This window comes from Eptatretus burgeri, chromosome 12 (genome assembly GCF_056783735.1).
Source record: "Eptatretus burgeri isolate ZD-2024b chromosome 12, Ebu_testis_v1, whole genome shotgun sequence".
NCBI classification, from domain to species: domain Eukaryota; kingdom Metazoa; phylum Chordata; class Myxini; order Myxiniformes; family Myxinidae; genus Eptatretus; species Eptatretus burgeri.
This window is the reverse complement of record NC_140972.1, coordinates 89,100,789-89,115,378: the sequence shown is the minus strand read 5'-3', so window position 1 is coordinate 89,115,378 and position 14,590 is coordinate 89,100,789. Positions and strand designations below refer to the sequence as shown.

The window sequence follows — 14,590 nt, the reverse complement described above, 5'->3', positions numbered from 1 at the left end:
TCAGAACCCGCTATTTATAAGGGATATGGATATTGTGAGACGACGTGAGTATGATGGTAAGGGTTGGTCCATGGAAGATAAGTAATCCAAAAGGTTAATTTTATGGAGTGTGAATAAAGCACAGATGTGATGGGACAAATGGCCTCCTCTTGCGTCTGTTTCCTGACAGTAAATTGATGTAAATTTCCTCGATGGTGATTTAGCCTTGCTGTCATTGTATACTCACACAACTTCAACAATAATTCCTACAAAGTATTTATCATCCCACTCGAAATTAACCGCCATGAAAACACTCCATTCAAAGAGGGGGAAACGGTGGTAAACAAAGGAGGAAACTTTGGACTTTCTGGATCGATAGGAAGGAATTTCTTGGATTCTCAAGCGTGTTCTGAGATGGTTAACAAAAGGCCAGTGTGTTTCTGAATTGGAAATATTACATGAATTCGTGACATTTATTTGAAAATTTGGAAACTCAAGGGTCAATGTCAAGATTCTTCACCAATGAGTGATCGGGCCAAAAATGATATATAGCACGATATCTCGAAACGTGATGGATGGATTCAGACGAAACTTGGCGGATGAGTTGGTGAGATGACAAGAACAAGCCGATCAGATTTTGGTTCAGGTTCAGATGCAAATCCGGCCTATCGATGGGATACAAAACATGAACTGTTCAGCCTGGCAGACGTACGCGCTGCACCTTGTTCCGTTATAGTTTAAAATTACTTCTCTTTTAAAATCCAATCTTTATTTCAAAATGGTAAGTGACTGCATACATTCATTTGTGGCACGCAGCTACTGGTTGGGTCATCGCTGGCTGAGGTGAGGCAGTACCATGTGTTGCTGCTGCAGTGCCCCCTATAGGTTAGTGCAAGAATTTTGAATTTGTTTAGGGTCCGGTGGGAACTCGCGTACTCTTCGTCAAATGCCACCGTGGAATCCTTCACCATCATCATAATCACGCACCATGCCCGATGCAGAGCAATGGCACTTCCGAAGTAGTTACGGGTCACCACACTGACTCAGGAAGTCAGAACAGGAATTTGGAATTTGTTCATGGTGCCAGAGATAGCTCGTATAATCCTTCGCAAAGGACACCTTGTGATCTTTGATGTCCACCACCAACTAATGCTGGCAGATGGAACGCCAGGTTTAACGTCCGTCTCAGGGATGGCACACTGATTGATGAATCACCCATGGCTGTGAAACAGTCTCTAGGATCACAGTTTGTAGCTGGGCCGAGATTCAAACCTCGGCTAGACAGCTTATAGGTGAGTGTGCATACCTCTAGACCATCCCATCAGCCCATGTGGGATATTCAACATCCACAAACAAATGCTATCAGACATGACGCCCAGCTTAATGTCCATCAAGGGACTGCACACTTTGTGATACAACACCCTGCTGGTAAAACACTGATTCGACCGTTTATCGTCAGATCTGGAAACAAATTCAGACTACATGGCTTCACAGTGAGTGCGTTACTTCTGCACCGTCCCACCAGATGGCGAGGCAGTGAGTGCTGATCGTTGTCAACTCTATATCAGAATCTGTGTTATGTAAAGGGTAGTGCTTTCCACTTTATTACTACCTTAATCATATATTATGTTAAGCTTGCAGCCATAAAGCATGCTCCTTCTCTTTGAGTTTTGGATTTTGTCTTTAAATTACATCCCTTTAAACCCCATACAGTTCTGGGAAGCTGTAAAAGTTGCTGATGGGTGACGTCTTATTTTATTTACAAAATTAAACATCAGACAGCTTTGAAACACAAAACATGTCAGCAAAATACTCATGTCACCTTTGTGGTGTAGGTCGTAGCGTAAATAGCACACCAGTGACACCACCATGAGAGCACCAACAGAGGATGAGAAACAACAAAATGAGTGATGGAACACCTTTACCCGCAAGCTGTTCCTCTGGTTCCTCCGTGTCCTCTGGTGGTGTGATACAGTCCAGTGAATCTGCAGATCGCTGTTCGGTCCCATCACAGTCTCCGTTGGCCCATTTCTCTATGGCTACCCGTCTCCACTGGTCAACAGGTGGTTCTTCAGCCTCAGGGTCCTCCCGATCACGCCACAGTCGGTCACAAATTGCCGACAGTTTCATACCACCCTTGCGCCTTGCAGCCATTCCCCGGGAGTCATAGGGAGTGTCCTGAGGGATTACCGATGAGTAAGAAACGGGTCACAATTTGACTTGTGAACCAAGAAACACGAACTTCAAACGTCCGAATACGGAAGATCATCAATTCTGAAAAAAAAAAAACAGCATAAAATGAAAGGTAATCATTATCCCAAAGCTCCAGGTATTTGAAAAGAGCATCAGAATTGCAGAAACTTTGTGATCAGGCATGTAGTACTGACAGGTTTTCAAACCATGACGACATCAAAATGTCCACAAACCTTATACACAGGCTGGCCCCATGGGACACAAAGACTCAGTGACTTCGAAAGAGAAAAGCTAAATTATCACGTGACCAAACTGTCTATAAACAAGCGGGTTCGTCCGTCGTTTTTGTTGCATTAGTATTGTTACCAGAGAGTTGGTGTCAAAGCCACCCAATGTTCGCCTGTTTATACATTTGTCGTTTTTAAAAGACTAGTCTAATAATATTTTTTATAAAGGATTGCAGTGAAGTCTGATCCAAATAATTTTAAAGCAAAATATGTATTTGTATATTGTAATCAGTAAACTAGTACACATATTAAATGAATGGCAAGCGTCTAGTATAAACAGGCGAGCATTGGGTGGCTTTGACACCATCTTAGGTTGAAATAAAAAAATTTTTTTTACATCATTTGCTAATTTCAACTTCACTACACCAATAGTATACCACAAAGGAACATCCATGCCAAATATCAACATCCTAGTCCACATATTAAATGAATGGCAAGCTTCTAAATAACTTGCACCAAAAACTTTAACGTTGATGTGCTACAAAAAAGTTAAGTTCAAAACAGGTCAAAAATTTAAAACATTTTAAATTTTTTTTTAATTTCAACTTCATTACATCAATAATATACCCCAAAGGAACCTCCATGCCAAATATCAACATCCTAGTACACATATTAAATGAATGGCAAGCTTCTAAATAACTTGCACCAAAAACTTTAACGTTGATGTGCTACAAAAAAGTTAAGTTCAAAACAGGTCAAAAATTTAAAACATTTGAATTTTTTTTAAATTTCAACTTCATTACATCAATAATATACCCCAAAGGAACCTCCATGCCAAATATCAACATCCTAGTACACATATTAAATGAATGGCAAGCTTCTAAATAACTTGTACCAAAAACTTTAACGTTGATGTGCTACAAAAAAGTTAAGTTCAAAACAGGTCAAAAATTTCAAACATTTAAATTTTTTTAATTTCAACTTCACTACATCAATAATATACCCCAAAGGAACCTACATGCCAAATATCAACATCCTAGTCCACATATTAAATGAATGGCAAGCTTCTAAATAACTTGCACCAAAAACTTTAACGTTGATGTGCTACAAAAAAGTTAAGTTCAAAACAGGTCAGAAAATTTAAAACATTTAAAATTTTTTTTTAATTTCAACTTCATTACATCAATAATATACCCCAAAGGAACCTCCATGCCAAATATCAACATCCTAGTACACATATTAAATGAATGGCAAGCTTCTAAATAACTTGCACCAAAAACTTTAACGTTGATGTGCTACAAAAAAGTTAAGTTCAAAACAGGTCAAAAATTTAAAACATTTGAATTTTTTTTTAAATTTCAACTTCATTACATCAATAATAGACCCCAAAGGAACCTCCATGCCAAATATCAACATCCTAGTACACATATTAAATGAATGGCAAGCTTCTAAATAACTTGCACCAAAAACTTTAACGTTGATGTGCTACAAAAAAGTTAAGTTCAAAACAGGTCAAAAATTTAAAACATTTAAATTTTTTTTAATTTCAACTTCACTACATCAATAATATACCCCAAAGGAACCTCCATGCCAAATATCAGCATCCTAGTACACATATTAAATGAATGGCAAGCTTCTAAATAACTTGCACCAAAAACTTTAACATTTTCAAGCTCACGCTCACGCCGGGGGTATCGCTATAGTTCTCTGTTCTTCGAACAGGCGAGCTAAAAATGGTAACTTTGGCAACAAAATTTCTTGTTACATTTACCACTTAACAGCACCAGGAATTCAAGTTTCATGTCCAGGTGGGCTATCTGACTTGAAGTCCCAGATATGTTGTACCAGCAAAAGGCAAAACGACATAAATCAACAAAAACCTCCAGCAATTAGACACCGAGTCATAAATGAGCATTTCCTCCCCATCCCCTCCCCCCCAAAACAAAACAATCAAACAGAAAGGTACCAATTATTTATCAGAATGCTTCGCACCCCTCGACCCTCCTCCAGGAGCAGCCAATCAAGGAATACAATGCCAACATCTATCGGACTGATAGTTCACGAATAAAAATGACCTTGAAATATATTCCATAACAAGCAAATGCCCTTGATCTCAAATCCATTCGTTCTCACTTTTGTCTTGTTGATGATGTCTTAAGGCAGAAACACGTATCTGAGTGTCGTGCTCAAAATACTCACATTCCCTCATGGCTCACAAAGGTGGACGGAGGTTACGTTTTCACCCTTGGTCCGTCTGTTTGTTACTTGCGAAAATCGAAGATTTTTCAAGTATATTGGTTGGTCTGTCTGTTTGTTTGGTTGTTCGTTCGTTTGTCAACCACCTGCAGGTCACATTTTGACTCTGATCTTTAAACTGGTAGAGATAGTGACAAGCTGGAAGCCTTTCGTTTTTGAGGTCAAAAGGTCAAAGGTCAAGGTCAGATAAATCGCCAAATTTCAACCGATTCATTTGATAGCTATGGATTTACTGTACATAAAACTGAAAAACATGGGTGGACGGTGAACCCTCGTCGAGGTGAAGTCTCGGTAAATCCCTGTGAGTATGTGTATTAATTACGTGCTGTTTGAAGATGACTTGGACCGTTAGTACGTCTATGAATCACCTCTATTAATTACTGACTATTGGAACATACCTTTTCGACATATAGACCTTTCGATCCCTTACATTTTTTTTTTTTACCCCTTAGACGTTTTAGACCCCTTTAGACCATTTAAAACCTTTTGGACCTTTTAAAACCCTTTATACCCTTGAAACTTTTACACCCTTTGGAGCCCTTAGACTGTTTAGAACTCTGAGACCCTTTAAGACCGTTTATAACCGTAAGACCCTTTAAGACCCTCAAGACGTTGAAGACCCCTGAGAACCCTAAGACTCAGAAGACCCTTTCAGACCCCCTAAGTACTGTAAGACTGTTTCGACCCCCTTGGACCACCAAGAACCTTTAAACACCTAAGACCCCCAATAACCTTTTGACACCTCAGACACTTTCAGACCCCAAGGACCCTCAAGACCCCTATGACCTCAAAGACCCCTAAATCCCTTAAGACATACTTGTCAAAGAAAACATCCCTCTGGCTGATATGAGAGAACCACCTCAGCGCCGTCGATTCTGGAATTTCACTCAAGCCGACTGGCAGGGTCTCCAAGCAGCCATCAAACTTCTAGACTGGTCTCCCATCTCCACTTTCCCCAACATCAACTCATCCTGGGAATTCTTTCAAAGAAACTTGCTCTACCTCATGCACAGATTTATCCCATCTCGTCTTCAGTTGTCCTACCCTCCCTCCCACCCATTGTGAGGCAGTTGTCGTGTACACTGAAGCTTGTGGCAAGACAGTTGTCCTGAAACAACTTACCTTTGCCTCAATGAAGGCAAATCCAACAGAAGGCAATCTCAGTTCCTTCCACAAAGCTCGTAACAAGTGTGTTTCCACCCTCAGGAGAGCAAGAAAACAACATCTTTCTTATCTCAACTCCAAACTCTCAAACCTGTCTCCCGACTCCAAATCCTGGTGGTGTATGGTTAAGTCTGTTTCTGGTGTATGTTCCCCCTCCATCCCCTCCCTTACCTCAAATAGCGACTCAGCTGACACTGCATGTGAGAAGGCTGTATGCCTAAACTCTGTGTTTCCTTCGAAATCTTGTGTCCCAAACCCATCGCTTTCTGTACCCACCTTACCCAGTCACACCCAGCTGTCCCTGGACTCTGTGTCCTTTTCTCCTGACAAGGTGGAGAGCTTGCTTTCAAACCTCGACTCTCATTCTGCAACCGGTCCAGACGGCATCAACCCACGTGTCCTATAAACCTGCTCCTCTGCTCTTGCTCACTCTCTCTCTGCTCTATTCACCCTCTCATTTGCTCAAGGTCACCTGCCAGCTGGAAATCAGCAAACATTACCGCTCTGAATAAAAATGTGCAAAAACAGATCCCTGCAACTACAGACCAATCAGCCTTCTCCCAATCATCAGCAAGGTAATGGAATCCATCATCGCTTCTGACATTAAATCCTTACTCTTCTCCAATGGCTTGATTTCTGATCATCAATTTGGATTCAGACCTGGTCACTCCACCCTGGACTTCCTGCTCCTGCTTTCCCAACAATGGATGGAGATCTTCAATGGCAGACATGAGATTAGAGCCATATCCCCAGACATATCACGTGCTTTCGATACGGTCTGGCACCCTGCCCTGCTCACCAAACTCTCTTCCTACGGTATCCAAGGCAATCTCCACTCATGGCTCTCAGACTTCCTCTCCTGTCACAATGAACGTGTGGCCCTAAATGGAATTCTCTCATCCCCTCTTCCTGTCCAGGCTGGAGTTCCTCAAGGTTGCATTCTGGGCCCTGTTCTTTTTCTGGTTTTCATCAATGATCTCTCCGACTCTGGAAAATCCTCTTTATCTCTTTGCTAATGACTCCACCCTCTCCCATACCATCTGTCATCCCTCAGATCGGCAAGCAACTACCTCTTCACTCTCTGCAGATCTGGATAAAATCACAAACTGAGCCAACACGTGGAACGTTTTTCAATCCTAACAAATCTCACTCTCACTTTGTCTCTCTCAGAGGACCCTCTGTAACCCCCCCCCAACCCCCATCTACTTTCTCAACAATCCTCTGGAAGAAGTCCTTTCTTTCAAGCTTCTGGGTCTCACTATCTGCCATGATCTTCCCTGGGAAAGCCACATTTCCAAGCTTGGCTCTAAAGCCAGTCGCCAATGGGGCATCCTCCATCATGCAAAGTCCTTCCTTGGCAAACCTGAGCTCCTGATCACGTACAAAGTTTTCATTCGCAGCCTGATGGAGTACTGCTCTCCCCTCTGGGCTGGTGCTCCCGCTTTACACCTAGCTTGGATTCACGCTGTAAAAAAACCCCAAGACCCCCAAGACCATTTTAGACTCCTTAAACCCCATAAGACTCCTAAGACCCATAAGACCCTTTATAAACCTAAGACCATTTAGGATTCTAAGATGCTGTAGATGCAATATATCCCATTGGAACCCTTCATTCCCTAAGACCCCATATATCCCATTAAACCTTCTGTCTGAGGGCCTTCTGCAACAACACTTTAGGGTCACCAGTCATAATGAAAAATCCCCCATTGGTAAACCACCTCAACACCGAGCTAAGATGGTGCAAAATAGAATTAATCCATTAATTTAATTTCTTTCTTTTCTTTCAGGTTCTACCCCTCTTGGTTAGTGGCAAAGATAAAACGGTGTCCATGACAACAATTTCATCTCATTATAATCAAATGGGATTTTTTTTGTGATTTTATTATTTCCAAACCTCAGGAATCTTTGAAGATATCAGATTGAAACTTACACAAGTTTGTTCGTATGTGTACAGTAGTGTATGTGTCTAAAATGAAGTCAAGATTTGTAAAGGTCAAAGTTGATGCCATCCAAAACATGTAAAACACCAATTAGGCCGCAATTTAAAAAATGTATCAACCAAATTTATTATGCACAACATTCCATAATGTAAAACACTTGATCGGTCGAGTTTTCCAAATTACCAAATTGCTGTTTCCATGGCAACTATTGTTTATTTGGATTTCGCAAGTATCGTGCTATGTATCTCTCTTGTTTGTCTGTTTGTTTGTCTGTGATCAGGATATCTGAAAAAGTTTGTGGACGGATTCGGAGGAAAGTTGGTGGCAGGTTGGGTGTGTGACAAGGACGAATTGATTAGATTTTGGTGAAGATCCGAATCCTGATAGAATAATTTTTTCATTTTTAAAGTGATTCTTCGCCATTGAGTGATGGGGCCAAGAACAATACAGTATATACTGTAGCATGATACTGTATCTCAAACAGTTGTGGACAGATTCAGACGAAACTTTGTGGATGAGTTGGGTAATTGAAAATAACAAGCCGATTTGATTTTGGTTCAGGTCCGGATCCAGATCCAGCCTATCAGTGGGATACAAAACATAAAACATAAACTCTTCAGCCTGGCAGAGGTCTGCATTCTCTGAGTGCTGCTTTAATTGTGGGAGTTGGGGTCTTACACAATCACGTGTGTGTGTGTGTGTGTGTGTGTGTGTGTGTGTGTGTGTGTGTGTGTGTGTGTGTGTGTGTGTGTGTGTGTGTGTCTGAGCTGTAACTTTTTTTTTTACCATTTGAGATTTTGACATCAAATTTTCAAAATAGTTTTATTTTGAGAATATGGAGAAGATAAATTAATGATTTCATCAAAATGTCAAAAGGTCAGAGGTCAGCATCACATAAAATCATCAATTTCCATCCAATTAACCTGAAATTTCAATTATCATTTCAGCTTTTGTCATCAAATTCTCAACAAAGCTTTATTTATGAGATCATGGAGAAGACAAATTCAGAATTTGGTCAAAAGATCAAAGGTACCGACCGTTTAGCATCAGGTATTATTGGTGTAGTGTTTGATTTCCTTCGAGGAGATCCTCCATTGATCGGTCAATTGCATTTGATGTCCACGAAGACATCGCTGACCTTTCAAGCATGTTACATACAGAGATATGATGTTGAAAAGTGACTCACTTAAATCGGTGTTTTAAAGACAAGTCAAAGTTTGACTCATGACACATTTCTAGCCGACAAGCCTGTGAGTTGATGTTTAACATTTGAATTCACAAAACATTTCGTTCTCACTTTCTGTGCAGCTCACTTCAATCCGACCAAATCGACAATCAGGCAACTCACTCAGGTGATCGCCGTAATAAGAGATGTGTTTTTCTTTCGTTTTTGGGGAGAGTCACCGCAAAAAAAGAAACATCACACACAGATGGCTGGAAAACTCGGGTACAAGACCACAATCGTTACCCCCTCGTTCCTGGGCACAACTTAGCTACTCTCAACTGCATTCGTCAGGAGGGTTAGCGAGAGTAGGTTACCTGCTGCCTCTATATTTGTCAGTGTGTGTATGAATGGAAGTTCTTTTCTCATAAATGGCTCGTTAAAATATTTATACAATAAAACTGCTCCAAAATACCCGAAAAAAAAAACCAATAAAAGCAGGAAACGCATTTTCTCGGATGTTGATTAATAATTGACGAAGGCTCATCGGAAATCACTCTTTTTTTTATAGCTGTATCCATGGCAACTAGCAATTGTGAGGCCTCACCTGCTCGGCCTACTTAGCTAATGCTCTTCCAATTATAATAAGTTTTTTTTTTTTTTTTAAATCACTTTGGATGCGATTCACATATTTTCAGTTGCTTACAATCAATACATTAGTAGAATGCATTACAAATGGAGAGGACAAACAAGGAGAGTATTAAGCATGATAGCCTTGTGGGCGTGCAGTTTGGCTGGAAAGGATCTTGGTTTCTGAAGTTATTGCCTGAATTTGGACTCAAAAGAATTGTCTTTAAATTTGGTAATCCACCGCATACTGTCGTACTGCCCACAGAGCAAATGTAACAACTGTGCATACAAGCACGTGATAAACGAGAAGGGCACTCGGTAGAGCGCGTACCTCCGCCACGCAATGCCTGATCCACGAGAACATATCGGGCCCAATACATTTTTGAAATATCATTCTATATATCACTTTTGCGCCCTATCTCTCAATGGTGAAGAACCACTGAAAAAAAAAAATTCTCATATCCAGATCCAGATTCGGATGTTAACCAGCATCGAATCAATTCGGCCTTGCCACACACACCCAACCTGTCCAACAAATTATATCCTAATCCGTCGACAACTTTTTGAGATATCGTGCTATATATCGGTTTAGCACCATCTCTAAATGGTGAAGAATCACTTTAAAAATTATCAGATCCGGATCTTCAGCAAAATTGAAGCAATTCATAGTGGTCACACACCAAACCTGTCCATTAAGTTTCATCCGAATCCGTGCACAACTTTTTGAGATATCTTGCACACAAACAAACAAGCAGACAAACAAACAGACAGAAAGGGGTGAAAATAAAACCTAACAGCGTGAAAATGTTAAAGTTTTTGCTGCAAGTTATTTCCTTTCTAATGTTTTTATATACCACACTATTTTTTACTGATTACAATAATATACTAATACATATATTGCTATAAAATTATTTGGATCAGACTTCACTGCAAAGCTTTATAAAAAATATTATTAGACTAGTCTTTTAACCAGAGAGTTGGTGTCAAAGACACCCAATGCTCGCCTGTTTATACATTTATCGTTTTTAAAAGACGTCTATTAATTAAGATTTTTTATAAAGCATTGCAATGAAGTCTGATCTAAATAATTTTAAAGCAATATATGTATTTGTATATTATAATCAGTAACAAGAGCACAAGTGAGCACAATATACGCCTGAACAAGAAGGTATATACAGAATTGTGCTACTACATGGAAAACAGCATCTTGGTTGCCATGGCAACCACTTTAGATGACGAACGTATGTCACGACACACCGTCTCCACAATCTGTACCTATGTACCAAATATGAAACGTGAAAGTTGAAAACTTTGGGAGTTAGAGTGTGGACAGGAACGAAAGGAAAACAGCATCCTGGTTGCCATGGCAACCACTTTAGATGACGAACGTATGTCGCTACACACCGTCTCCACAGTCTGTACCTATGTACCAAATATGAAATGTGAAAGTTGAAAACTTTGGGAGTTAGAGTGTGGACAGGAACGGATGGAAAACAGCATCCTGGTTGCCATGGCAACCACTTTAGATGACGAAAGTATGTCGCGACACCGCCTCCACAGTCTGTACCTCAGTACCAAATATGAAACGTGAAAGTTGAAAACTTTGGGAGTTAGAGTGCGGACAGGAACGGATAGAAAACAACATCCTGGTTACCATGGCAATCACTTTAGATGACGAACGTATGTAGCGACACACCACCTCCACAGTCTGTACCTATGTACCGAATATGAAACGTGAAAGTTGAAAACTTTGGGAGTTAGAGTGTGGACAGGAACGAAAGGAAAACAGCATCCTGGTTGCCATGGCAATCACTTTAGATGATGAACGTATGTCGCGACACACCGTCTCCACAATCTGTACCTATGTACCAAATATGAAACGTGAAAGTTGAAAACTTTGGGAGTTAGAGTGTGGACAGGAACGAAAGGAAAACAGCATCCTGGTTGCCATGGCAACCACTTTAGATAACGAATGTATGTCGCGACACACCGTCTCCACAGTCTGTACCTATGTACCAAATATGAAACGTGAAAGTTGAAAACTTTGGGAGTTAGAGTGTGGACAGGAACGAAAGGAAAACAGCATCCTGGTTGCCATGGCAACCACTTTAGATAACGAATGTATGTCGCGACACACCGTCTCCACAGTCTGTACCTATGTACCAAATATGAAACGTGAAAGTTGAAAACTTTGGGAGTTAGAGTGTGGACAGGAACGAAAGGAAAACAGCATCCTGGTTGCCATGGCAACCACTTTAGATGACGAATGTATGTCGCGACACACCGTCTCCACAGTCTGTACCTATGTACCAAATATGAAATGTGAAAGTTGAAAACTTTGGGAGTTAGAGTGCGGACAGGAATGGATGGACGGACGGACGGACAGACAGACAGACGGACGGACGGACGGACGGACGGACGGACGGACGGACGACCGGTATCACATTATACGCCCTGATATATATATATATATATATATATATATATATATATATATATATATGGCGTATAAAAAAATAGTGTGGTAGATAAAAACATAAGAAAGGAAAAAATAACTTGCACCAAAAATTTTAACATTTTCACGCTCACGCTGACGCTCACGCCGGGGGTATCGCTATAGCTCTCTGTTCTTCGAACAGGTGAGCTAAAAACGATAAATGTATAAACAAGCGAGCATTGAGTGGCTTTGACACCAACTCTCTGGTCGTATCAGCAACACTATATGACTACATACCAACTATTGGCCTTGTACGTGCACTCCTGTTGATTATTGTCATGGCGCTATTATTGTTTCAAAGGGCCTTATCATCATCCTCTTTCATGATCACTGCAGTCAAACATGACACCAATGTGTTGGATCAGGTTTTTTAAGCCTCCCCCTATAAGATAGAGGAGGCTTATACCTGTTGTGGGGTTTCTTTCTACGATTAGTGCCCCCAATTTTTAATGGTACCCCAGAGTTTGTTTTTCTTAGATCCCAATGAAAACTAAACCAGCTTTTAGAGAATTTTTTTTCTGTCAATGTCCGAGCTGTATCTCGGATCTGGCTGGGACTTTCGGAATTATATCTTACATCAAGAATGGGAATAAAAAGTAATTTTTTGACATTGACCTAATTTTAAGGTCCTGACCTAATTTTAGACATTTTACCATTTTTCACCATAAATTGATTAAAGTTTATCTGATCAGAATGAAATTGCCCTCTCCAAATAGCCTAGCGTAAGCTGCATTTAGCTTTAGTTTACATCATATCCCTCTGGGGTAAACATCAGGGTGAAATTGCAGTCTGAAATATCTTTTCTATTTTTTTTTTTTTTTCATCGCTCAATTTTGCCAACGTGGAATCTCAAAGACCGCTTGGCCTTCCAAAATGTCCTATCATCATAATGGTGTACCTGCACTGAAGTTGTGCACCTGATATTTGATTTATTTCCTTGACCTTTTTTTTGTATTGTGACCTAATTAACAAAAAACACCTTTTTGATCACTACTTAAATAATTTTTCTCTGATTTTCATGATGTTGCGTTTTATGGATAGATTGTCGATGGGGACATATTTTCTTAATTTACACTCTATCAATAAATAATGAAGGTCAAGGTCATAGGCTGGTATGAAAATAATATGACCACATTGAATTGCCAGGTGCCAGGAGAAGCTTACCCTTGGCGATCGCTTTGTGATCGCAGATATTTTGTTATTATAAAATATAAAGCCACTGATTATAAAGAACACTGATATAAAGCAAAGCTTTGAATGTAATCCAAAGGTCTTCATCCATGACATTAATGTCATTGACAGAATTTAGAGAAAGGGAGCTCAGTGGAGTGCCCACTGCAGGAGTCAAAAAGTGGGCACATCATTGAGGGTTGAGAGGGCCTATGACATATATATATATATATATATATATATATATATATATATATATATATATATATATATATATATATATATATATATATATATATATATATATATATATATTTGCGAATTGACGCCCGCCGGCGTGCGAACGGCCACGTAACTCGAATCGCGGAACGTCACCCACGGGACGGACAATTCAGTCGTGACCCTCTCGGAACAACGCCGGAGCTAGTCACGGGTGGGGGTTTAACCTCACCACGATCGTGCCAATTGCCCACCCGCACAGGATAGGGTTGCTCGCCAAATTCGATCTACCTAAGTACCTGCGCGAATGGTCGACCAGGCGGTCCTACCTCGCCACAGGCCGACTCCGGACACGAACCGCTTAAGTAGTCCGTTCCGTGCTACAGTGATAACCGAGCGGTGTTATCGTCGGCCTTGACGGTTCCGATTAATTACCGGGATGTTGCACCCACTACGAACCCCTTACGTGATGCAAGATGGAGATTCAAATGGAGAAAAGACAAAGCGAAACGGGCACAGTTCAACAAGCAAGCATTTTATTACGCACACACGGAAAGCACGTATATACAGCCATACAGAATACACAAAAAGCAAATGTAATACAACCGACTAACGCTTAAACACAGCAACACTTACACAGTTTTACTTCACAGACGGCGCCAACACACATTTACACAAAAGCAAAAGAAAGAAGCCACCCTCACAGACAAGGAGGCAGACAGGCCCGTAGGCCAAATGTGCGCGGACCTAGAGGAGCGGCCAGGTCCGCGAGACCGGGGAGGTCTTACCCGCGTCCTCGTGACGCGTTGGCGGGCAAGCCACAAAGTGTCCGCGCCGCTGTGCCACGACTCCGTGCCCCTTGGCGGGTTTTGTTGGCACCACGTTTGGGGTGGGGGAGGAACGGGGCCCCCTTTGCACTATCTCAGCGCAAGGAAGGGGAAATTGTTCATGCCCTGGGGGAGGGGAGTGGCTGTCTGGCTTGGGTCCCGCAACGAGACGAGCGATCCCCCACACCGCAACCTCGTCGCCGACCGCCGTCCTTCTGGCCTCGGACCTGAGCTCCCTTGTTCCGACCCGCCGCCTGCAGCTCCACCGCGCGCACTCCCCTTCTTCCAGCTCAACTCTCAACTCCGCTCCCCAACGCTCAACGCTC

At 41.3% G+C, this 14,590-nt stretch overlaps 1 protein-coding gene across 1 annotated transcript in view; it reads right to left on the bottom strand.

Moving 5' to 3' along the window:
- Positions 1 to 14,590, bottom strand: part of LOC147016098 (uncharacterized) — a 209,224-nt gene that overhangs the window by 92,110 nt on the left and 102,524 nt on the right. The window contains exon 3 of the mRNA XM_085849143.1: positions 1,905 to 2,157. Coding sequence (XP_085705269.1) covers positions 1,905 to 2,157 — 253 coding nt within the window. The remainder of the gene's footprint in view (positions 1 to 1,904; positions 2,158 to 14,590) is intronic.